General features: G+C 45.7%; 1 protein-coding gene across 1 annotated transcript in view; it reads left to right on the forward strand.

Annotated features, from left to right (window-relative positions):
* Positions 1-23,165, forward strand: part of LOC138539396 (uricase-like) — a 266,075-nt gene that overhangs the window by 162,128 nt on the left and 80,782 nt on the right. The window contains exons 5-6 of the mRNA XM_069641602.1: positions 7,192-7,378; positions 8,204-8,327. Coding sequence (XP_069497703.1) covers positions 7,192-7,378; positions 8,204-8,327 — 311 coding nt within the window. The remainder of the gene's footprint in view (positions 1-7,191; positions 7,379-8,203; positions 8,328-23,165) is intronic.

The following is a 23,165-nucleotide window of genomic DNA, read 5'->3' on the forward strand; positions in this document are numbered from 1 at the left end:
TATTACATGCTAATATCACGTTTTTTTTGCCACAACACCGCAGTGTTTTATCCACACTAATCACGTCTTCACTTGATTCCTCCATATAGGGAGACCGGGTCAAGACCCTTGAAGAAGGCGTTCCATGCCGAAACGTCACAGGACCATTTTCCACCAGGGCCAATCATGCCCGTCCCCATACACCATCTGATCAATATCTAGACGTAGACCAAAAACTTGGTTACCTCCCCCAAAATATCCAGTACACCTTGAAAACAACTATCAGGATGTTTTTGTGAAGGCTAAACTCCGGTTCACTATTTACAGTTTCACGTTCTATGTATTTTTTTTACCATAATTGCTGTAAAATTACTCTGCTTTTATGTACATGCATTAGCAAATCTATGACCCTGTTTTAAGAACTTGAATTGTGGCTTCAGTTTGCTCTCTATTTGTTCTATTTTCAATATGTCTGCCAATTTTTAGGCAAGTGTTGTTCAAAAAAACTATTAAACACTAATGGAAACTGAACCCATATCCTTTGTGACATCAGCTGAATAAATAAGCTAATAGTCACCTGTGATATTCTTTTTGTATTCTTACCCCTACTAACCATGAGTATACAGTTCCTTTGATACTTAGCATGCGAAATGTTATAACCTTTGCATCAAATAAAAATGTAAAGGGTAATTGATGTAAATGTATGTGACAGGACGCCACCCCTTTGTTTCAAGCAAGTACATCAAAAGCCTTTGGCCGTGGGAAGCCGGATTAGATTTTCAAGGCCCCATGGATTTGCATCTCCATTGTCAAACCTTGCTGATGGTGGCAAATACTGAAGAATGTTAATAGGCAGGCCTCAGGGAAAGCCTGGGTGCAGGAAGTGACAATGGAGACCAGAAACCAACACCTCTTTGTAATGCAATGTGTCAACTTGGTACTAACACCCCTCCTTGCTTTGAAAGGGCAGTGAATGTCCTGTCTGGAACCACTCCTTTCAGAGCAGAGAAGTATGTGAATTGTAGGAGACGAATGACTGCCTGCAGCCCTCTACTTCAAAGGAGGCCCATGTTGTGATCAAGCGCTGCATAGGACTGAGTTAGTTAGGGAGACACTTTGATGTACAGCAGACAGGAAGATGGGTGGGACTTACAAGTATATGTTGTCATCTTTCCCCTGTCTGTTGCCAAGCATTCTGATTCTGACCTGAAGCATCACTGAGGATTGTTGGTGGAGTCCCAGGTTTGGCTCACTTAAGTTAGGCTTGGCCTACACCAATCCCTGGGCTCCATTTGGCTTTAAAAGAGAGCTGAGCCCCTCGCTGATCAGATCATCTGAAGACTTTGCAAGGAGTAAGAAGAAGGACTCATTTGGACCCAAGCTGAAATGTACAGTCTACCTTACATCTTCCGCCAGTGAAGGAAGGCCAGGAGTTCCAAGAGGGAAGCAAGATCCCTCCCCTAAAGATCTTGCAGGGAACAGAGGGAGATCCGTCCAGCAGCTCCAGAACAAGTACCCAGCCAGAACACAGCGTGCCCTGCTAGGTTCTGACAGCAAGCTTCCTAGGTGGGAAGTGCCAGAGAGTATCTGGACAAAGGACACTGTCTGTTGTAGTAATAATAAAGTAAATATGTTTATACAACCTTGACTGGACAGTCCCTTTTATCATTGGGTAATAACTGTATTTTCGCTGTGCTGCAACTAACCAACGATCCACAACCTTGCAGAGATAAGCCTGCCGTTCCGTCCACGTTCCCAAAATTGGACAAGGAGGTATTATAATTTACTTGTATTCCAATCTGTTTGTATCCCTTCTGGTGTACTAGAGGTGTGGGGTTGATTGATAGTTTAGAAACCGATATTCATCCCTGGACCACTGCTGCTCGGAAGTTGATTAGTCACAGTAAAATAGATAAAAATTGCGCCTGGGAAACGAAAACGCTGCTGAAGACCGAAACGTGGTGTTGGGGTCCAATGTTCGGTCACAAATATACAGGTAGGTGCTCATATATGTTAAAGTAGTTGTTAAGGGTGATGTCGAATGAAGGTTCATACCGTGAAATAGTTGAAATAGGTTCTTGGGTATGTACTTGCAGAATCGGGACGTAACAGAATTATTGTGATACTATATGCGAGATGGAAAACAATTCCCGTATGAACCACAAGTGCAGACTATGAGATGGGCACCGATGAGTTACTTTTAAAGTTTTGAAGTGTTGTATCTAATTCAATGAAATTGTAGATATATAACATGGGTGAGTTAAATTAGCTCCTAAAATACACTCAGGAAATTCTTTTAGAATATGAATGTGCCAGGATATGCCCAGTTCGCAACTTGCACACATGCATATATTTAGTAACAAAAAAGAAAATTAAAATGAAGTACTGCATGCATCACAGGCAAATATGTGTAAACACAGTAAAAATATGTACTAGTCATGTCAACAGACAAAAAATAAAAAGTGATATGTTGCAAGGTACAAATCATGTCTATGTACAGGATGTGTTAAATGTCAGGTTAACCGGACATAAAGGAAACAATGGAAAAGAAAATCGGCATCATTATGAGTCCGGCGCCAGCCGTGCCGGTATTTACCTGGTGGGCAGAACGGCACCCGCTCGCAGACCTTGACATTAATTAATGGTGCCGGTGCATCCGTCCTCCCCATTCACATTGAGTCCAATGGGACTCGAATGGAAATGGGGAGTCATTTTTTCCGGCTCCCGACAATAGGGAATTACCAGGAACGCCAGGGTTGTAATGCCCCGGTAGGTCCCCATTGCCTGGCGCCGGAAATAAAATGACTCCAGCAGCAGCCGTGCCGGTAAACTATTTCACTCAATCAACGTGCAAATGGTCTGTGACTCCAACAGGATCTTCACACATTGTTGTACCCGATTCCCCGGAGCAACCCATGATTCAAGGGTCCTGAGGAACTCCACAATAGCACGCCACATGGAGCGACATGCAGGCCCAAGATACTGTCTACTCGGTGAGTCTAATGTCATGACCATGGAATTGCAAAGTGGGTAGGCGAACGACGTACCAATGCATACTCCACCTGGCTTTGAGTAGCAAAGACAACAGAGCCAGATCATACCCTAATGCATCACAGACCTCAGCTGACACCAGTAAACCTAAGGCCTGATGTATGCAGCCCTACCATGTGAATGAAGGTGTGTCCCAACCATAACACAACCATCTGCAAGTGCATTGAACCAATTCAGACCACAATGACTTCAACAAAATGCACCTACATGCACGTCACCAAACACCATCAACTGAAAGGCCTGTCCCCCATAACTGTGCACGAAGGAGGCACATGACCCTCCTGCATACATTGGTTGATGGCATGCATAACAGTCCATAAGAGCCATGAGCATATTCCTGTCGCATAGTGTGAATCAATTAGTGCATTTCAAAGTTGTCCGAAGTAACAGTTGGATGCAAGCCATGGTGGCACGTCAAGTTTTGAGTTTGATGTCATGACTGACACATACATTCTCGCCCACATACGGGTGATGTAGGCTATCCCCTGAAGAGGTGGCTACTTACACCAGTCCGGAACCCACAGAACCAGCACGAGGAGGACTTCAACCGTGCACATACACGTACCCGTGTGGTGATTGAGCAGGCATTTGGCCTATTGAAGGCACGGTTTCGCTGCCTCAGCAGGTCTGGTGGGGCACTCCTGTTCCGCCATGAGAAGGTGGCAAAGATCGTCATGGCATGTGTCATGCTACACAATATGTGCGTCAGATGAAATGTGGCCCTGCCCCCTGACGCTGAACTGCAACCACCTGACGATGAGGATGAGGAGGGTGTGGATGGGGCAGCACCTCATGGAGGCAGCGATGCACAGGAGGGGCGTGAAATGCGTCAAAATATCATTGACCAATGCTTCTAGCACACACGGCTGGTGTGTGTAACATGGAGACGGCACTTGGGGCACTGTGTGTGTCTGGGACATGCACACTGTGGACTGTACACCAATAAAGCACACATACGAAATTAGCAATGTCCACACATTTGATTTGTGCAAAAGGAAAAAGTGTATTATGAATGTGAATAGGTTTAACACATCCAATCCCCCCTCCCTCTGAACTCCCCAACACACCCAATCCCCCATCCCCCCTTCCCTCCTGAACTCCCCAACACACCCAATCCCCCTCCCCCCTCCCCCCTGAACTCCCCAACACACACGATCCCCCCTTCCCCCCGAACTCCCCAACACACCCAATCCCCCTCCCCCCTCCCCCCTGAACTCCCTGCAAAGGTGTGACGGTGCCCTTGATGAAGTGAGTAATGTTCCATTCGTCCACTGGGCGGCCACTATTGGCAGCCCCCTCTCCCGGCCCCTGGGGCCCCCCTGCCTGTATTCCGCAGGTTCCTGGCTGACCTGCGGACAGGGCTGGTTGCGGCATAACTGGCAGCGGAGGAGGTACTGGGCTGCTCGGTACGGCCCGTGTCCCTTATTGTCTGTACAAGCTCACCGAGCACATTACGCACCGCGGCTAGTTACGCACATATGTCTTTGCTTGCGGATTGGATGGCTGCCTTGACAGTCTCAGCACATCTTTCCATGTGTGCACTGGCACCTCCACAATCAGCCACATGCTGCGTGAGTAGTGAGGACAGTTGTTGTTGCCTCGTCATTATTTGGTCCAGCGACTGTTGGAAATCTGGGGCATTGGATGTTGCAATTGCCGGGGTAATTGGGCTGCTCCCCTCCTCTCCTCCTCCCACTGGGCTGGGAGTGGCTGGCCATGACTCTTCAGGGGATAGCCCCTGTGTGCCGTCTCCGTGCAGGCTACTTAGGGACAGGTGGGGGGAATGAAGGTGGGCAGTGGGGGGACCTTCTGTGTCATCCTCCTCATTCCCCACATCGCTGTCAGAGCAGGCTGCGATGGCAGCAGTCTCCCCAATTGTACTGCTCCCCACACACACATTCCCCTCAGTGGGCAGCAGTTGTTGTGTGTCTCCTGTGGGTGGTGCCATGCTGCTTGCCTCGGGGATCATTGCTGCCCTGGGCTGTTTTGCGACAGGCAATTTTGCCTGCTGTGGTTGGTCTTTGGGTCCAGCAGAGGTGGATGATTGGTGGGCTCTTGCCTCTGGCCTGGCCTTCTTGGCAGGTATGGTGCCACTCTCGTCCCTGCCGGTGTCCGATTGGGAGCCTGTGGTGGAGCAGAGGAGGGAAAGTGTTATTGATGGGTCAGCGGACATTGAGCAGGCATTGTGATGACTGCCATGAATTTGATGGATAGATGGTGCACTTTGTAGTCTGTGACATACAGGTTGTCTCCCTTTTGGGTGGGTTGAACATGCAGGAATGTGGGTGCCTGCTGTGGAGTGTGCATGCTGCATGTGTGCAGGGTGTAGGTCTTCTGCTGATGTGTTGTGTTAACTCTATAGGGCAACATTGTGATGCACATGTAAGTGGAATTCAGGGGGTCATGTCTAAATTAGAGGCACCTACCTGTGTCTCCTGATGTCGGGGCTCCTCTCTCCATTCCACCGACCCCCTCGATGTTCTCCATGCCGATCGTCGAGGCACATATCTCCTCCCATGGCTGCATCTTAATTGGGGAGTCTGCTCCTCCGCCAATTGCCATGGCCATGTTGCGGTTGGCCGACAGTATGCTCCTTACTCAGAGCCGGAGGTCATTCCACCTTTTGCGGCACTGTTTTGAGGTGCGTGGGGTGGTTCCTACAGCGCTGACCCGTTGTGCTACAAGTTCCCATATGGCCTTTTTGTGGGCTATGGCTGGTCTTGTCATTTCTGCGGAGAAGACGATGTCTGCCTTTTCCTGTAGCGTTTCAGCCAACATTGTTAGTTCCTCCCTGCTGAAGCGGTCCTGCCGCTGCCGATCGCAGGCTTTTTTAACAACTTTTGGCATTGTGGGGATGCGTGGATGTGGCTGTAGCTTTCTGCAAGGTCTCAGGGTCAGATGTGCAGTGGTAGTGGAGGATTACAATGGATTGTGTTTTTAAAGATGGCCGCCGTGCTCTTTCCCGTTCCGCCGCGATGACACTATTTCCGGTTCCGCTTACTGGCGGTCACCGCTAATTACGGTGACCGCTAATTACGGTCAGTGCTAAGATCGGTGGCCGGGATGGCGGTAGTGCACCTTACGCGGCATGCAATGCCGGTAAGTGCCGTTTTGGGGGCATTTACGCCATGGCGCTGTTTACATTACCGCCATGGCGCAATGCTCGTGCCCGATGGGTTGTAATGTCCCGCTTTTTATGGCTTCGACCCAGCACGGAAACGTTAATTACGCCATGGCGGTAATGCACGTTACTTACCGCCAGAGTCGTAATGAGGGCCATTGTAATTGAGGACTATTGTATATGGAGCTACTGTAACCGTAATAGTGTTTATGGAATTACTGCAACTGGAACCACTGTACATGGAGTGATTGTAATTGAGGAGAGTGACTGTCCTCCATACATAGGTGGGACGTGTTTGCATGTTTTCTGTCAACTTGGATTGGATTAAATATGATGAGTTAATTCTATAAACTTCTCTGATTCTGTGGCGATATGTTTATGACAAGATAAATGTAACACAATGTGTGAACATGGTAAAGATGTAGGCGCAATTGGTCTAATAGTATAGGTTTGGACAATAATAAAAGTCGCTGGCTATGTGGCTGGAAGTAAATACTCCTCTACACCCAACCCACAACCTACAAGCCTCTTTACAGGAACTGAATAGGCGCCCCAATATCCATCCAGCTTGTTAGAAGATGGATGCTGAACCTAGTCAAGGAAGGCTAGCTCTAAGTAACCCTTTGCTGGTACACATCAGATTCCTGCTGACTCCTCGTCCCCCGGTACCCATCACAGCACCCCTTCCCTCCCACAGTAACTTTGCGGATTGGAACCTGACCAAGTTCTTGGCTCCTTTCTGTCAACTTGTAACCTGCCAATCAAAAGCTTTGAAACTTACACATTTCTAACCATGTGATGGCATCAGCACTGAGAGGCAAGAACGCTATCGCTGTGTGCTAAATTAACTCATTTGTTTCCCTCCACCTACACCTACAAATCTACAGCTTCAGTGATTGCTTAGTTGAGACTACCGTTCAATGTCTTACAGGCCACAAATGCACAGAGCCAAGTTGTTTCTTAGGGCAGCACTCAATGTACAAGTTTCAGAGGAAACCATTAAAAAAAACTTACCCTGCTTACTGCTTCTTGTGTCTCAGAGCCTCCAGTCATCCACTCTGGGATTAAGGAGATGAAGATTTTGAAGACAACACAGTCTGGATTTGAGGGCTTCCTGAAGGACCAGTTCACAACGCTGCCTGAGGTGAAAGACCGTGTTTTCTCCACAGCCGTAAACTGCAACTGGAAATATAGCAAATCACGGGGGATTGATTTTGATTCTGCATGGTATGTATTTTTCTTGGACAGAAGCGCAATGTACCATTGCTTGACAGAAGTGCTGCTGCTTACCATGACCATTGGATCACTAGCATCTTAGAGCACAAAGGCTCAGTGCAAGAGCAAGGGTTGGTGGAGTCTCATGCAAAGTGCCATTTTGGTGTGGCACCTCTGTAGCACTGGAGCCAGGTTAACTGTATGTGGGGCCAATCGGATGTATACTTATTGACCTTTTCACAATTGACCTCGGGAGAATTGACCTAATTTAAAAGGTCAATTAGGACATATATGCGGGGGAAACCCCCCCCCGCAACATCACACCCAATACAAAACCCCCCCACAACTCCCCACCCAATCCCCTTATATTATTTATATTCCAAAACCAACCCAATACATATATAAAATAACTAAAATAATATAAAGGTCAATTGCGCAGAAAGTCAATTAGGACCACTATAATTAGGTCAATTAGGAGAAAAGGTCAATTGTAAAAGGTCAATTTGGGTAATACCAGGCCAATCAGTATGCACACCATGATACTGCCTAAAAGTGCCTTTCATCTAAATAATTACTACACCTCCTGAAGTCCACTTTCACTCAAAGTCTTCATCCTCCGTTTTGATTTCAAACACACACAACAAAATCAACTGTAGCATTATATAAAGGCAGTCTTGCTTCAAGCATTACTTTATCGGTCGTCCACGGCACAAAATGTACAAAAGGAGCATTTGAACACTGGCCTCAAACTAATACTTATTTATCAAATGGAAATACAGAGCGATTTTTCGAGTTGTTTACAGTATGTTATTGAAATATATGACTTTTATTTTCAAGGAAAACTGTATATGAAACTATCAAAGAGAAGTTTGCTGGACCCTACAACTCTGGAGAATACTCCCCTTCTGTCCAGAAGACACTGTATGATATTCAAGTACTCAGCCTGAGCCGTGTGCCAGAGGTATGTATGCACCTATGTAATTCCAACGGCACACCTCTTACTCAAGAACTGAAAGGAACTGTACAGCTGGCAGTATAACACGTGTAGAGGAGGCAGTCTGGTAGCTTGGGCACTGGCGTAGCCGTCAGAGCTTTGTCTTTCTAAAAATCAGCCATGATGAGAAATTCAGGGAGAGGCTATGTGTTTCCTATTCAAGGCATTACAAAATGCAATACTACAAATTGATTTGAAATCCCTAATAAACAAAAAGGTCCAGGGGCCACTCTGATCTCATGGATATAGGTATGGTATGGCACAATATGCTATATGCTAAGGGATCTCTGCTGTTCAGGAGGCAGTCAAGAACCTCCATATCATTTTAGCAGTGGGTGTCATAATCTACATGAACAGGTGGTAATCTTCAGGTATGAAACAAGATATCCACCAAGATATGCACAGAAAATGTAGAGGTTAGATACCCTCTTGGTAGAACAACAAATATAAAGTTTTTAAAAGCATACTTTGCGGCGTCTGGCAAGGACTCTGATGCCTTATGCATCATAGGGATCAGTCAGACCATGTGTTTTACCGTGCTTCACCCATGTCACCCACCTAGTAGTGAAACATGTTATCACCTCCTCCCAACCTAGTGACAGAAGGAGCAGTGTGACCCAGAAGCTCTATTTGTCATTACAGGGCCAGAAATGTGGTGGGCTAATAACAGGTGCTTAGCTTCCCGCATCACCAGCTGTCATGCTGAGGTCACCAGGGGGGCGGTTTGATGACCTTGATGACCTTGGGGGCTTGCAGTGATCCTCTGCGTTTATTCAATAGTCCTGAGAGGACTCCTAGTCTGGCTGGTTGAACAGGTGGAAGAATGTGTGGTGGGGCTGCTGGATTCCTGGAGTTGGAACTGGAGGGGGACAAGACATCATTTCACATTGGCCAAACTTGGACAAGAAAGCAAGGTGTAGTTTGCCCCAGGCCCCGGGCTGCATGAAATGCGGGACGATGGAGGGCCTGGGAGTTTAGGCGAGGGATAGGGGGGAAACGGCACAAAAACGTATGGAGGGGCATCCAAACGGCGCCACAAGAAACAAACGGCCAGGAAAGGGCAGGAAGCAGCACCTGGGGAAGGTGCGAAATATAACAGCAAGGGGGCAGGAGGGAAACCCAGCCCCCAAGAAGGAACAAAAGGCCTGGGGTGTATAAGTAAGCCAGGAAAAGGAGAGGCGGCATGTAGAGAATAGGAAGTGTCTCGCGGCGGTCGCGCGTGCTCTCGTGTTTTCTTTTAGAACGGGAGTCGCGTGACCGCAGCGAGATACGGCGGTTAGGAGGAGAAAGGTTGAGCTGCTGATGAGAGGGGCGACCGGCAAGCTCCGTAAATAAAAACGAACTTACAAGTTTCTCCGGTGTGGCCTCCTTCCTTCAAGTGGCGACGAGGATGGGATACGGAGCTTGCCGTGGAGCCCAGTGACGGTTCCATGTACTAGGAACACGTCGTTGGCAGTAGGGGGAGCAGGTCCGGAGACGTGAAGAGGCCTGTGAAGAGGTGGGGCCCTGAAGAGGGTCTGTCTCCGCGGCGCCTGCGAGTGTGGCGCTGCAGGGGGACGCTCTCCCCACGTACGATCGAGCTGCCATAAGAAGAAGGACTGTTTCTCCTGGTGGGTGCCGCCCATTTCCCCTTCTCATTGGATAAGGAGGTGAGGAGCAGGGAGAAGGGGGAGGTTGGGGGCACAACCAGGGAGGAGATACAGCCGAGTGAAACAAAAGCCAACTTAGGAAGAAAGTGGCATGAATAGTGAAGCCGTACAACGGTGACCCCTAGTGGACATTTAAGAAATTGCAGTGTCTCAAGAAGAATTATGACAGAAGTGAAGTAACTGCATAGACATTACACAGTACTGTATGGGAAAGGAATACGGAGATGCAGTGAACCTGTCACATTCATATTGAAAAATTGCATAAGAGGGCAAGCAAGTGAAGCTAGCAAATATAATAAAAGTGAGAAAACTTTGGAGATAAGGGCACAGTGACAAAAAAGGAAAATTGGTGAAATCAACACTGTTACAAGAAAATGGCTGCGGCTAGTATGTCACCTCCACCACCGTTCTTGTCAGAACCTGGTGCCCCACCCATAAGGTGGGATAGGTGGAAGAAGCTGTTTGACACGTACCTGATTGCAATTGGAGGGGATAAGTTTGCAGCAGCGAGAAAAGAGGCGATCTTGTTGCACAATCTAGGAACCGAAGGCAGAAGTGTTTATGATGGATTACCTGACCTTCCACAACAAGGCCAGGGAGAAGTGGACCAATATTCCATGGCAGAAAGGAAGTTAGAGGTTCATTTTGAGGCCAAGAAAAATATAACATTTGAAAGGCACAAGTTTTTCCAAAGAGTACAAGATCCGCAAGAGCCGGTGGAGAATTTCATAGCAGCATTGAGATCTCTTAGTCATACATGTGAATTTGGGCTGCTCACTGACTCTCTTATAAGGGACCAACTAGTTCGTTGCACAAATAACATAAAGATACAAGAGAGATTACTATCTAAGGATGCATCACTGGAGTTGGCCATAGACATGGCAAGGAGTATGGAACAGACCCATAAATATATGACCACTATGAAGGGAGATAAGTCGGAAGGAGAAGTAGCTGCGGTGAAAGGAATTCGCAAGGCTGGCTTCAATAGAGAAATTAAATGCTACAAGTGCGGAAGTAATCGTCATATTTCCACAAGCATGTTTTGCCCAGCCAGAAATATCTCGTGTTTAAAATGCAAAAAGAAAGGGCATTTCGCGAGAGTATGTCGTGAATCTGGGATGGTGCAGAACATAGAAGTAGGAAGAAGATGGTCGGAACAAAGTGAAGAGTTGGAAATGGAAAAGTGCAACCAAACAAAGCATGTACTGGAAGTAACAGAAGTCTCGTGTAAGGGAGGTGCACCGACAGATGTATTCATGGTGGATGGAAGGGTGGTGACAATGAAGGTGGACAGTTGCTCACCATGGACATTGATGTCGAAAGCGACATTCTTGAGTTGTATGCAAGGAGATGTAACAAAATTGAAGAAGCACAATATAGAGCCATATGCATATGGAAATGTTAGAATTGGAATTATAGGGATGTTCCACGCTTCCATCAAGTATAAAGGGAGGAGCTGTGAAGCAGAAGTATATGTTACCCAAGAAGGTTCTTCACTCCTAGGATGGGAGGAACAGTGGAAATTGGGGATTAGAATACAGGCAAACGCGGAGAGACCAGTTGATGTAGCTGAAGTGAAGGACAAATGGGAAAAGGAGTATCCCATGGTGTTTCGGGAGGAACTAGGAATGTTGAAGGATTTTGAACATGAAATTAAATTAAGGGCAAGTGCCAGTCCGAAAGTGCACAGGGTGAGGCCTGTACCACAAGTACTGAATGAGAAACTTAAGGATGAAGTGGAGTCGTTACTCCAAAGAGGGATAATAGAGAAGAGCGAAAGTTCGGAATGGCTATCCCCGGTAGTAGTAGCAGCTAAGGCCAATGGAGACATTAGGTTATGTGTGGATTTAAGAGATCTGAACAGAAATATATTAGTGGATAGGCATCCTCTACCAATAATAGGAGACCAGCTATCAGTACTGAACAATGCCAAAGTGTTTTCGGTTATCGATCTCTCACAAGCTTATCATCAGATTCCGTTAAAGGAGGATTGTCAACACCTGACAGCATTTATCACGGTGTTTGGCTCATTTAAATACTGCAGGATGCCATTTGGGCTGGCGTCTGCGGCAGCCGTATTTCAAAGGGTCATGGAGACGGTGTTGAGTGGAGTAAAGAACATTATTGTGTTCCAGGACGATGTGTTGATCTATGCCAATTCTACTGAAGAACATGATGAAGTGTTAAGAAAAGTATTAAGTAGATTGAGTGAGGCAGGATTGACGGTGAAGAGAAGCAAGTGTAAGATTGCGGTACATAGTGTGGAATATTTGGGGCATGAGATAGATGAGCAAGGGGTAAGGCCTAAAAAGAACTTGGTGGAAGCAGTGAGATGTGCACCTGTACCAAAAGATAAGGAGCAGGTGAAATCTTTCCTAGGTTTGGCTGAATATTATCATAGGTTTGTACAGGATTTTGCTAAAGTATCAGTGCCTCTCAGAATGTTACTAAAAAAGGGAGTGAGATTTGAATGGTCTACGGAGTGCAATGTGGCTTTTGAGTGCATTAAGCAAGCGGTGGGTGAAGCACCATCCATAGGTAGGTTTGACCCTAAAGACAAAACGGTCCTGGTAGTAGATGCAAGCATGTTGGGACTGGGTGCGACGTTAGTACAGTACAACAAGGACAACAATGAGAGAGTGATAGCATTTGCGTCTAGGACACTGAGAGGGGCAGAGAGCAAATATTCAGTCATTGAAAGAGAAACGTTGGCCATGTTTTGGGCAGTAAATCATTTTAAGTTCTTCCTGTGGGGTAGAAAATTTGTAGTCAGGTCGGACCACAAGCCCATGGTTCAGATGTTTGAGAGTGGGAGGTGGGCCATGGGTTCTCCAAGAATAAGCAGGTGGGGTCTGGGGCTCCAAAATTTTAACTTTGAGGTGAGTTATTTACCGGGGAAGCGAAATGTTGTGGCACACTGTCTTTCAAGACTACCTCTTAGTGGTGAATCTAGGGAGGATAGAGAGATGGAGGAGGAGTCAGTAGTAGCAGAGGTGAAAAGTGCGGTCAGTAAAGAGGAATGGGAGAAAGAAGAGAACTCTGATGCTGACCTCAAACTAGTCAAAAGTTGGACGGTGACGGGGTGGCCAGAAAAGAAAAATTTAGATGATAAATTCAATATTTGGTGGGAAGTAAAAAATGAGTTAAACTTATGTGAGGATAGGTTAAGGAGGGGAAGGTGCATTGTTCCTCCTCATTCTCTTAGGTCGGTACTAGTTGAATTGGCTCATCAGGGGCATCCTGGAGAAGCGGCTATGAAGAGAAAATTGAGGCAAAATTATTGGTGGCTGGGAATTGACAGGTGTGCAGAAAGGTGTGTCAAGGATTGTATAATTTGTCAAACAAGTGACAAGTGCAGAGTGGTGAGAGAGGCTCCGATGATTCCAAATGTGGTGCCGGACCAGCCGTGGAGTAAGTTAGCAGTGGACATAATGGGCCCTGTGGCGGGCCTGGGAGATGGTTTGAAGTTTGTGTTTGTTGTAGTAGATTTTCATTCTAAATGGTTTGAGTGGGAAGCGGTAAGGGAAGTCACGGCAAAAGAGTTGATTGGATTCTTGGGAAAAGTATTTCTTAAGGAGGGGGTGCCGGTGGAAATTGTGTCTGATAATGGGGTGCAATTTGTGTCTGGAGCAATGAAGAAGTTCCTTGCAGGATACAGTATAAAACACACAAGAACTGCTTTGTATAATCCCAAAGCCAATGGGCTGGTTGAAAGAGTAAACAGGTACATAAAGGGGGGCCTGCAGATGGCAATGAAATCGAGGCAACCATGGAGGGAGGTATTGAGGATGCTGACATGGAATTATGTTACTACACCACATTCTGTGACGGGAGTATCTCCTTTTGTTTCAATGAAGGGGAGGGAGCCTGGGACAAGACTTTGTCCAGGATGGCTAGGAATGGCCAAAGTGGTAAATGTTGACCGGAACCAGATTATGAAACTTATTGCAGTGAGTCAGGAAAGGAACAAGGAACTGTTTGATGACAGGATGAGGGTGAAAGTACGGGAATGGAAGGTGGGAGAAAAGGTGTATATCAGAAATCCTAGACTAGTGAACAAGTGTGTAGAAAGTAGATTTCTGGGTCCTAAGAAGATATGTGCAGTAAAAGGTAATGTGGTAGTCCTGGAAGGTGGTGAAGTTTGGTCGAAAGGAAGTTTGGCAAAGGTGGGTGAAGGGGAAAAGAGTGAAGGTGAGAAACAGTTGAGGAAGGTGGAAGATGATAATCTAAGATTGAATGAGAAGAAGGAGAGAGGGGTGCAAGATGAGAACATGGGAAAGACAGGTGTGAAGTTTGGTAAAGATGACCTTCAAGGTTCAAAGGTCAATGTGGATTTTTCTTTTTCACATAGGGCAAGGTCGAAGCCAGTGTGGATGAAGGATTATGAAACTTGAAGGATTATGAAACTTGATACTGTAGTGCTCACTTAGTGGTTAAGAAATCCATGAGGGAAATGGATATTGAGAGTACTTAGGTCATGCACATACAGTGTATTACTGTCGTTCTTCTATTATATGATAGTTCAGATAAAATTTCTGATTGATTTTAATTGTTACTGTTAAGTTTACATTTCAGCTATTATAATTATATAAAGTATATTTGCCCTGTTTGAGGGGGAAGATGTGTAGAGAATAGGAAGTGTCTCGCGGCGGTCGCGCGTGCTCTCGTGTTTTCTTTTAGAACGGGAGTCGCGTGACCGCAGCGAGATACGGCGGTTAGGAGGAGAAAGGTTGAGCTGCTGATGAGAGGGGCGACCGGCAAGCTCCGTAAATAAAAACGAACTTACAAGTTTCTCCGGTGTGGCCTCCTTCCTTCACGGCACAAACCAGGTAAAGAGCTCACCTCTCTCGGGTAGGCTCTTAGTGCCTGGATAAGGGGAAGGAAAAACGTTTGCCACCCAACCCACCCTACAAGAATAACGGAAGAAGGGAGCAAGCAGGAGCCGGAACGCCGAGTACTCTTTTGGTACACGGTCCAAAAAGAAGGAGCCGGCAGAAGTGGGAACGCTGAGTACTCTTTCGGTACACGGTCCAAAGCATGTTGTAGGCGGCATGTGCCCAGGAACGAAGGCACAGGGATAACAAGGACTCAGGAGGATCCTTGGGCAACTTCGGGACTGGACACAAGGTGCCCAAAAGCATATGGCAGTGTATTGATTTTTGTTGTGTTGTATTTTCTGTAAGAAAATAAAATGCCTACGGCCTACAACTTTTCCATAAACATAATTGGTCTGTTTTTTATTATTTAGGTAGGGATCTGGTAAGAGGAGCAAAGCGAGCCCACACTACTCAGCCTAAAGTCAGGTGGAAAACAGCATCATGTGAGCAAGCTGAGGGCTGAGATCCTAAGGGCCTGATTCACAGAAGCATTTTATAATGGCCCAATCCCATTGGGAAAAGCTCTGTGAATCAGGCCCTAAGTTTCTTCTACCAGATGAAGCCATTGCTTGAACACGACCTTGATAGCAAGGAGCTCCCCTTGGTAAATGGTGGCGTAATTGCACTCGGCTGGGGTGAGTTTTTGTGAGTGACAGGGCAAGGGTGTAATAGCCTATATGTTCCTTTCGGTGCGAGCACTGCATTGACAGTGCTGCTGGAGACATCTGTGTTACTCGGTTAAAACATTGAATCCATTTCAGTGAATAGTCATAAAGTCGCATTGATTTGCGCACAGGGAAATCAATGACAACTCAGATGACGGATATTTTCAACAAACGTGTATTTCTGTTTGCGATATTTTCACCATCAACACTGCATACCAGGGGCCAGATTACAGAAACTTTGCCCTAGTGCTAATACCGTGCAGACGCTGCACTTGCACCAGTGCAATGTTTCCGTAATCTGGCCCCAGAAGGTAAAACACATACTTGGAAATCCGGAACATGCACCTTGAAAAACACAGAAAGGTGATGGCTTCGTAAACGCACAGAAGTACATACAAAAACAAAGGTTGAAGCTATTTTAATTTCCGGCAATGTTTACCGTGAGGTGGCAACTAGATAGTGCGCACCGCTGAAAAGGGTATGTTATACATGATAAGGTAAGATATACTAAGACCCTCTTTTTAGAGAAAAACAGGGATTTCATCTCAGGGAATCCAGGCAGAACGCAGTACTTTTTAGATACTTTATTTTGGGCATTTTTCTCGCTTAGACTAGCACATTTTTATTACACCTTCGAAAAGTGTCACCCGGGCTCCAGCACTCACCAGGCTTCGCCAGGTCACTTACAGGAAGGTTGCGTCTCTCCCTCACCAAGCATTCTGTATAAGTAATGAGACCCTCAGTTATATTATACGGCTTGAGAAGGGGCGAAGTTGTAGGAAAAAAAGACAGTATATTGGCATCTGAGTCATAGTTCCAAGGCACATTAGTAAGGTTACCATATTTAGGCAATAAGCCCCGAGACTGCGGGGCATTACTGCATACGGGAATGCCCCCGGGGCCAATAGTTACAGGCCTGAGCATAGTGAGGGCCTTAATGAAGGCCCCGGGGGCATTACCGTATGCGGTAATGGCCTGCTGTCTATGGATTTATTGCCATTAGTACCCTAGCCCGCTAGACCGGGGTACTAAAGGCTCTGGCGTTTAGGAACAGAATACAAATGTCAAAAAAATGACCGCTCACCATTTTCCCTTTCCATCGCGACCATTGAAAAAAAATGGGAAAAAGGTAAACAAACAAAATGGCCACCATATGAAGGGAGAAGGGACAACACGAAGTCCATTCTAGTAAACAAACAAAATGGCCACCACGTAGTCCCTTCTTCCTTTCCATGATGGCCTGTCGCAGATCAGGAGTGGACGCGCTGGGGACTGAAGTGTTCCCAGCGCGTCCGTCTCTCGAAATGAACAAAAAAGAAGTTAAGTGGTGTTGGGAGGGCGGGAAGGGAAATCTGTGGATGGGGGAAGAGCGCTCTTTCTCCATTTATATGGCTTGAATGTGCTTTGTGGTTGGAATGCCCTCGGTGACCACAGTCAATGTGTTGGAAAATTCTAAGGAGTTCAGATTAGGAGATGCATATGTGCATTTTCGCCGGTTTACGCCTTGGATGGCTGGCTAGGCTCATCTAAGCAGCCCAAAAGAGGTCAGAACCCCCTCCTTCGCTCCCTCTACCCCCACTCGCCAAAATCAGCTCAATGGACCAAAACAAACAAACACACACACAAACACACACACTCACACACTCACACAGCAATCACTATCATTCATGCAAGCACCCATCACCATACACTCACTCAAAACACAAGCATACACGCATCCATACAAATATTTAAATAAAAAATAAATGAACATAAACGTACCTTATGCAGGGGCCTGTGCGTGGGTGCTGAAATGCCCTGCTACAGGTTACTCTGTCTGTATGTGCGAGGAGGTGCAGGAGCTCCTTCTCGCACATACAGACATGCAGTGCCCCAGCCAGCATTTCTAATGAGCTACGCAAGACTGGCGAAGAAAAACGCCCCCAACCCTGCATGGATCAGTGAGCATGTGCGGCTGTGGAACTGAACTGTCAAAGGGAAACAGTATTTCCCTTTGAAAGTTCAGCCAGCCCAGGAGCACTCCCTCAGCTGGAAAAAGCAGCAGAGGGAGTGCTCAGTAATTCACTGGGCTGGCTCCTCGGCTCCTCCATAATGGGTGAGGGGGCCACTGGGTGGATGCCCCTTCGCCTGTTATGGAGGAGCCTCTAGGCCATGCAGCTAGTAGCTCTGACCATTGTTGCTGAATGAATATTCTTTAAATATTACAATTTGCTTACATTTTAACAGAAACACCCCATGGGTACTATTCAAACAGCCTGTGACTAAAGGAATGAATATCCATTTGCAACTGCATTGGTGCCTGAGATAGTATTATGGTCCAGTCCAACCATGTGAGCCGCCCCTGTCCATTTACTCCAATCTAATTTCACGCTCTCAAGCCACCCCTGGGATGCTGCCGAGCCCCCCGGGGGGGCGCGCTTCACAGTTTGAAGACCTCTGCTCTAGTGTGAGGGTCTGAGAAGGCGGTGAGGGTGGGTGAGTTTGTTGTGGTGTGCCTCAGTGAGGGCTGCTGGCTTCCCCTGGTGTATTTCTTAGGTGCTGAATGTTGTTGTGTAAGGGGGACAGTATGTCAGGTGAGTTGCTGTGAATGCTGCCGGCCTCAGGGTTGTAAATGGTGTAAGGGTGTCCTGTCCTAATTGGCAGGCCTGACTGGGTTCGGTGGTGTGGTATCAGGAGGATTAAGGGGGGGTATTATGGGAAAGAGCCAGGATTTTAGGGTCTTTCTGAATTTCAGATGGTTTTCAGTGTTACGAATGTGTAGGGGTAGGGAGTTTCAGATGATTGGCACTTGGACGGAGAAGGAGGATCCGCCCAGCCTCGAGGAGTTGTGAATTGGGACCACTGGGCGAAATGCTGTGCGAGAACTGAGATTCCTTGAGGGCTGGTAGGGCACGATTTTGTCTCAAAGGAAATCCGGTCCGGACTTGTTGATGGCTCAGTGGGTGATGCACATGGTGATGCACATGGCATGTGGATGGGGGAATAATCCCCTTCTGCAGGAATTTGTCCATGTCATTCTTTAGTGCACTTTCCTCTTTTGTAGACAAAGAGTAAATGTGCCAGCACAGAATCCTCTGATCACGTATAAAACCGATTGGACATCACAAGGGTAGTTTGTCATCTTCTTGTAGAGAGAACATGTCAGTGGACACTTTATATTCCGGTGGGATATCACTCACAATGGGAGCAAGTGTGGGACTGTGCAAGGCATATCTAGCACAGGAACTTTGTTGATGAACACAGGAGACAGACAAACCTGCTGACAGTGTTCAGATGAAAATGTACCTTGATGCGTAGGCCAGGTGGTGTTGGGATTCTGCTCTGACAACCAATAAAATCCCAGAATAACTTGTAGGCTGGACACATCAAGGAGTTCAAAGCAAATGTACTGCTGATAATCCTGAATGCATCTTCACAAAACAAGGGTCCCGGGAGTGATATCCCTGAAGGTCAGTGGAAATCCATCTTTAGAATGGATTGGTGCAGCCTAAGGTCTAAGGAACGTTGTTATCGTGTGTTTAAGAGTGAACTGTAGATTCATGTAATTGCCGGTGACTCTGGAGTCAATGAAAGAAGCAAGGTTCATCAGTGCGGTAACTCCAGAAACTCAATTGGTGCATAGACACGCGGCAGTGTTCCATTAGATGAAGAGACACAAGGGGGAACACATTTTAAAGGGTTAAACAAATTTGAAGAAGAGTTCTGCTTTATCTCACATCTTTGGCATTTCTTGATATCTTGACTCTTCTACTCTTCCTCCCTTCTCTTTGGACTCCCCTCCTCTCATCTCTCCCCTTTCAAATATATCTACCTCTCTGGCATCCGCTCCCTAGGCCTTCTCTCACCTCTTGATTCCATCTCCTCTTCTCTCACCTCTCTAGATTGGCTCTCTTTTCACTCCCAGCTCAAATTCAAGTTACTCTGTCTTGTCTTCAAATCCCTCTATGGTCTTGCCCCTCCGCCTCTCCTCCCGTCTTACTTTCTATACCCCTTCTCGTTCTCTCTGCTCTGCTAATCTTTTCCTACTCTCTCCACCTCCACCACCCTGGGCTCCCTCCCGCTTCTGCTCTTTCCAACTCCTTGCTCCCTTCCACTGGAACCGCCTCCCCCTTCACATGCTCTTCTCCCTCCTACCTTTCCTTCCGCTCTACTCTAAAAATCTTATCTCTTTCACTCACCTCCTGAAAAATCTATGTTTCCTCTCCTTCTTCTCCCTACCCCTCTCTTCTCACCTTACTCCTCCTCTTCCTTACCCTCTCCATCCTAGCTAACTCCTTCCTCCCTACCCCCTGCTCTCGTATAGTCTTACTTTTTCCTCTCTTCTTCCTCACACATTCTTGCATTCCCTCTTAGTCCCGCTCGTACCTCCACTAACATCTACTATTCCCTTGCACACCTCTGCCCCGCCCTAATCCCTCCTCACCTCTGCAATATTGTAAATTGTTCTTTTTACTGTTTTCGAGTTGTGATTCAATTGTCATCTTATGCTTGCTTTATGTTATATGTTCTCATGTAAAGCACTTTGGATTAAAGGGCTATATAAATTCAATAAAATACAAATACATATATCGATAAGGGGCAGTCTTGTAGGAAGTAACCTTTGTTTCTACAATACATACATACATCTGCCAGGCATCTCTTACTCCTTTTTTGTGAGAACGTGGGCATGGAGTCATCCGCTCTCCATGGGCGACAGTTCCGTGACAATGATCTTGGCAGAAACCGGCAGGCAAGTAGTAAAAACCCAAAAGGGTTGGATGCATTCATCCTTCTTGCACTTGGACTGGCAGCCCTGGATTAGAGAATCATTTAAAAATTCCACTTCGATAAGATCTTCCGTGGCAGCTGGGGTGGGATGCACTCCTGCTTGGGCATCCTGGATTCCATCAGAGTCTGCAGTGTAAAATAGCCATCTAAGCATCTTCGGGCCAGTGGAGCCCTGCAAAGATTTTCTGGAAATGTCAAATGTAGGCCAGCAAAACCCTAACACCCTGTTTTTGCATCAACATGTCCACTCCGTTTGCATGGGATGAAAGAAATGTATTAAACAAGGGACGGAATCCTGTGTCATCCCTAAGAATAGGGTCACCTTAACTGAATAATGGAGGGACATGATTCCACATTTTCAGATTTTGACCACCTGCCCTGAAGGAGAGTAACTCTTATTCAAGACAAATATTACAAAATCCATATTAGGAAGCAAAAGAACTATCTATTTTTCAATTTTTCTGCTTGACTTATCTGGAGGCTGTGTTTAGAGAAAAATCAATACAGTCCAGACGTAAAATGTAGCTTCATTCAGCTGTCAATAAAAAATAATAAAAACTGGCATGATTCTATGAGTTTCTTGTGTCTCTGCTTCCTGTCCTATTCTATACATTGTATACCAGGTTTCTCTTTCAGGCTTTCCTTTTAATGCTTGGAGGAAAGGACCTGTCTCAGAATACTGACATATGTATATGGTTGACAACAAATATATCAATTTTAGCTCAGACACTGGTCTTCATTTGCAATGAGTTAAAAAGTTGCAAGAATAGTGAGTATATTCTAAATTGAATTTTCTCAAAAACAATCTGTCTCTGCGGTTCTGATAACCATCTCAATCAATCAGAAAACAAAACATATCTTATGTTGATTCACCTTCATATAAAAGAGATCCATCCTTCATGAATTCCCTCTTCACATTAAAATCCTATTCAATGGTTTGCAAATGTGTATTACTCTTGTTAAACATTTCTGCCTGTTTGTATTTCGTATATTTAAAAAGTGTGGTGTTGCACAAAGTGTGCTGTCATTTATTGTCTCCACACTTAGCAGGTAGATCTAACTTGAACCATGGGCAGTGTATTGGTCTCAATCAAAAATGTAATGTAGGCCTCTGTTGGTATGCCTTTAATGTAAGTGTTGGGACTTCAAAACAACACATTTGAAATTGCTGCTTCCATCTCTATGCTTAGTGTATTGTGTAATCAGAGACAGAACTTCTCAAGATGCTCCTTTGTAGCTCACTAGGAACTGTGACAATGCTCCTCTGTATTATCACTATTAACTTCTAAAAATGCCTAAAATACTCCCTTTTATTCTCACTAGGAACTTCTCAAAATGCTTCTTTGTGTTCTCACTAGGAACTAAAATGTTTTTCCTTGAATGGCTTTCTCGCACCTCTTTACATACGTTTAATTATTAAAATAATTTGAATAGCACATGTGGGTGACTATAAGGATCATTACAAATAATTCATTTCTCTTCTTGGCTTGGCTTGCTCATACCCATGTTTACAGTTGCTTATATCTATGTCTTGGGTGTTTCAGCTCCCTTCAGATCATCTGGGCACTGGGCATTTTCTTTCTTTAGATCTGGGCATCCTTTTCTCTGCGCTGCCTGCCTGGCTGTGGGGCAGCACCTCTTCCTTCTTCTTAGGTCCTTCTGAGGATGCTCTTCTAACCTCATCTTGGGTCTCCTTTATATACTATTTTTGGAGTTCATTAAATGTAATCTCTAGAGCCAAATTCTGAGTCTTACATTACCTCATCATTTTAAGGGCCAATTATATGTAATCTCAAGTGGCAAATGCTGAGGCTTACCTTTCTTCATCAGGCACTGATGTAGTTGCCAGATCTTATTTACATATTGGCTATTTGTGTTTACTAAAAATGTTCCAACATTAATTGGGTCATACTTGGGTCTTAGATGACCTCATCGGACATCTCTCTGTTATGCCAGTGTCCTATATCCTGTTTGTTGTCTTATTTAACTGAACTTCCATACATTAATTGGAACCTTGTGCTTCCCTTTCCTAACTAGATCTTTGTCCTACGTTTCATCCTGCTTGGTCAAAATGGTCCATGAGATTAGAGAAGGGACTTTTCCAAATTTGGTATTTAAGTAACTGTGCATCAGAAAATTGCAAAATAACCACTTGGGCCTTTTAGTAACTAAAAGTTAAACAAAGATAGCTTTTTATGTGCCTGTTAGGCCTTTCTCCATAAATCAAATCTTAATATATGTATGTACTATTTTCAATAAGAAAGCTCTTTCTAAGTGCTTGAAATGGTTTATTTGTCTGTGCATTGACTGCATAGCTTGTTGAGGCTTTATGTTGGCACTATAGACACGATGAACAAGTTACTTCTTACCTTGTAACGTTCTTTCGACGGGATGTTCCTCCGACGTATTCCTTATCTTAGATATCTCCTTCCAGCTCTGCTGGCCTCAGAAAATTTTTCTCTAGAGGGCGCTGCCTATAAAGGCCACGCGAAGCGTCCGTTGCTCAGTTCCGTTTTGTAGCCCACAATAATTCTTTCTGGACTAAACTAATCAACCTGAAGGAGCGTAAGCTGCAACAACAAGGGAAGTAGAACTGCGGGGATGGATGGGAGGGTCGATAAGTAATACGTCGGAGGAACATCCCGTCGAAAGAACGTTACAAGGTAAGAAGTAACTTGTTCTTCAAAGGGATTGTGTCCTCCAACGTATTCCTTATCTTAGATAGGCTCCATAGCAGTATTCTATCATTGGAGGAGGGAGTACTGACTTCACGCTGTCTTCTATTGATGAATTGAGTGCAGTACAGCCCTTCCAAACCTAGTCTCTTGACTGGAGGAGGAATCCAAA

The sequence above is a fragment of the Ambystoma mexicanum genome, chromosome 1q (genome assembly GCF_040938575.1).
Source record: "Ambystoma mexicanum isolate Mex_15411 chromosome 1q, UKY_AmexF1_1, whole genome shotgun sequence".
In the NCBI taxonomy this organism is placed as follows: Eukaryota; Metazoa; Chordata; class Amphibia; order Caudata; family Ambystomatidae; genus Ambystoma; species Ambystoma mexicanum.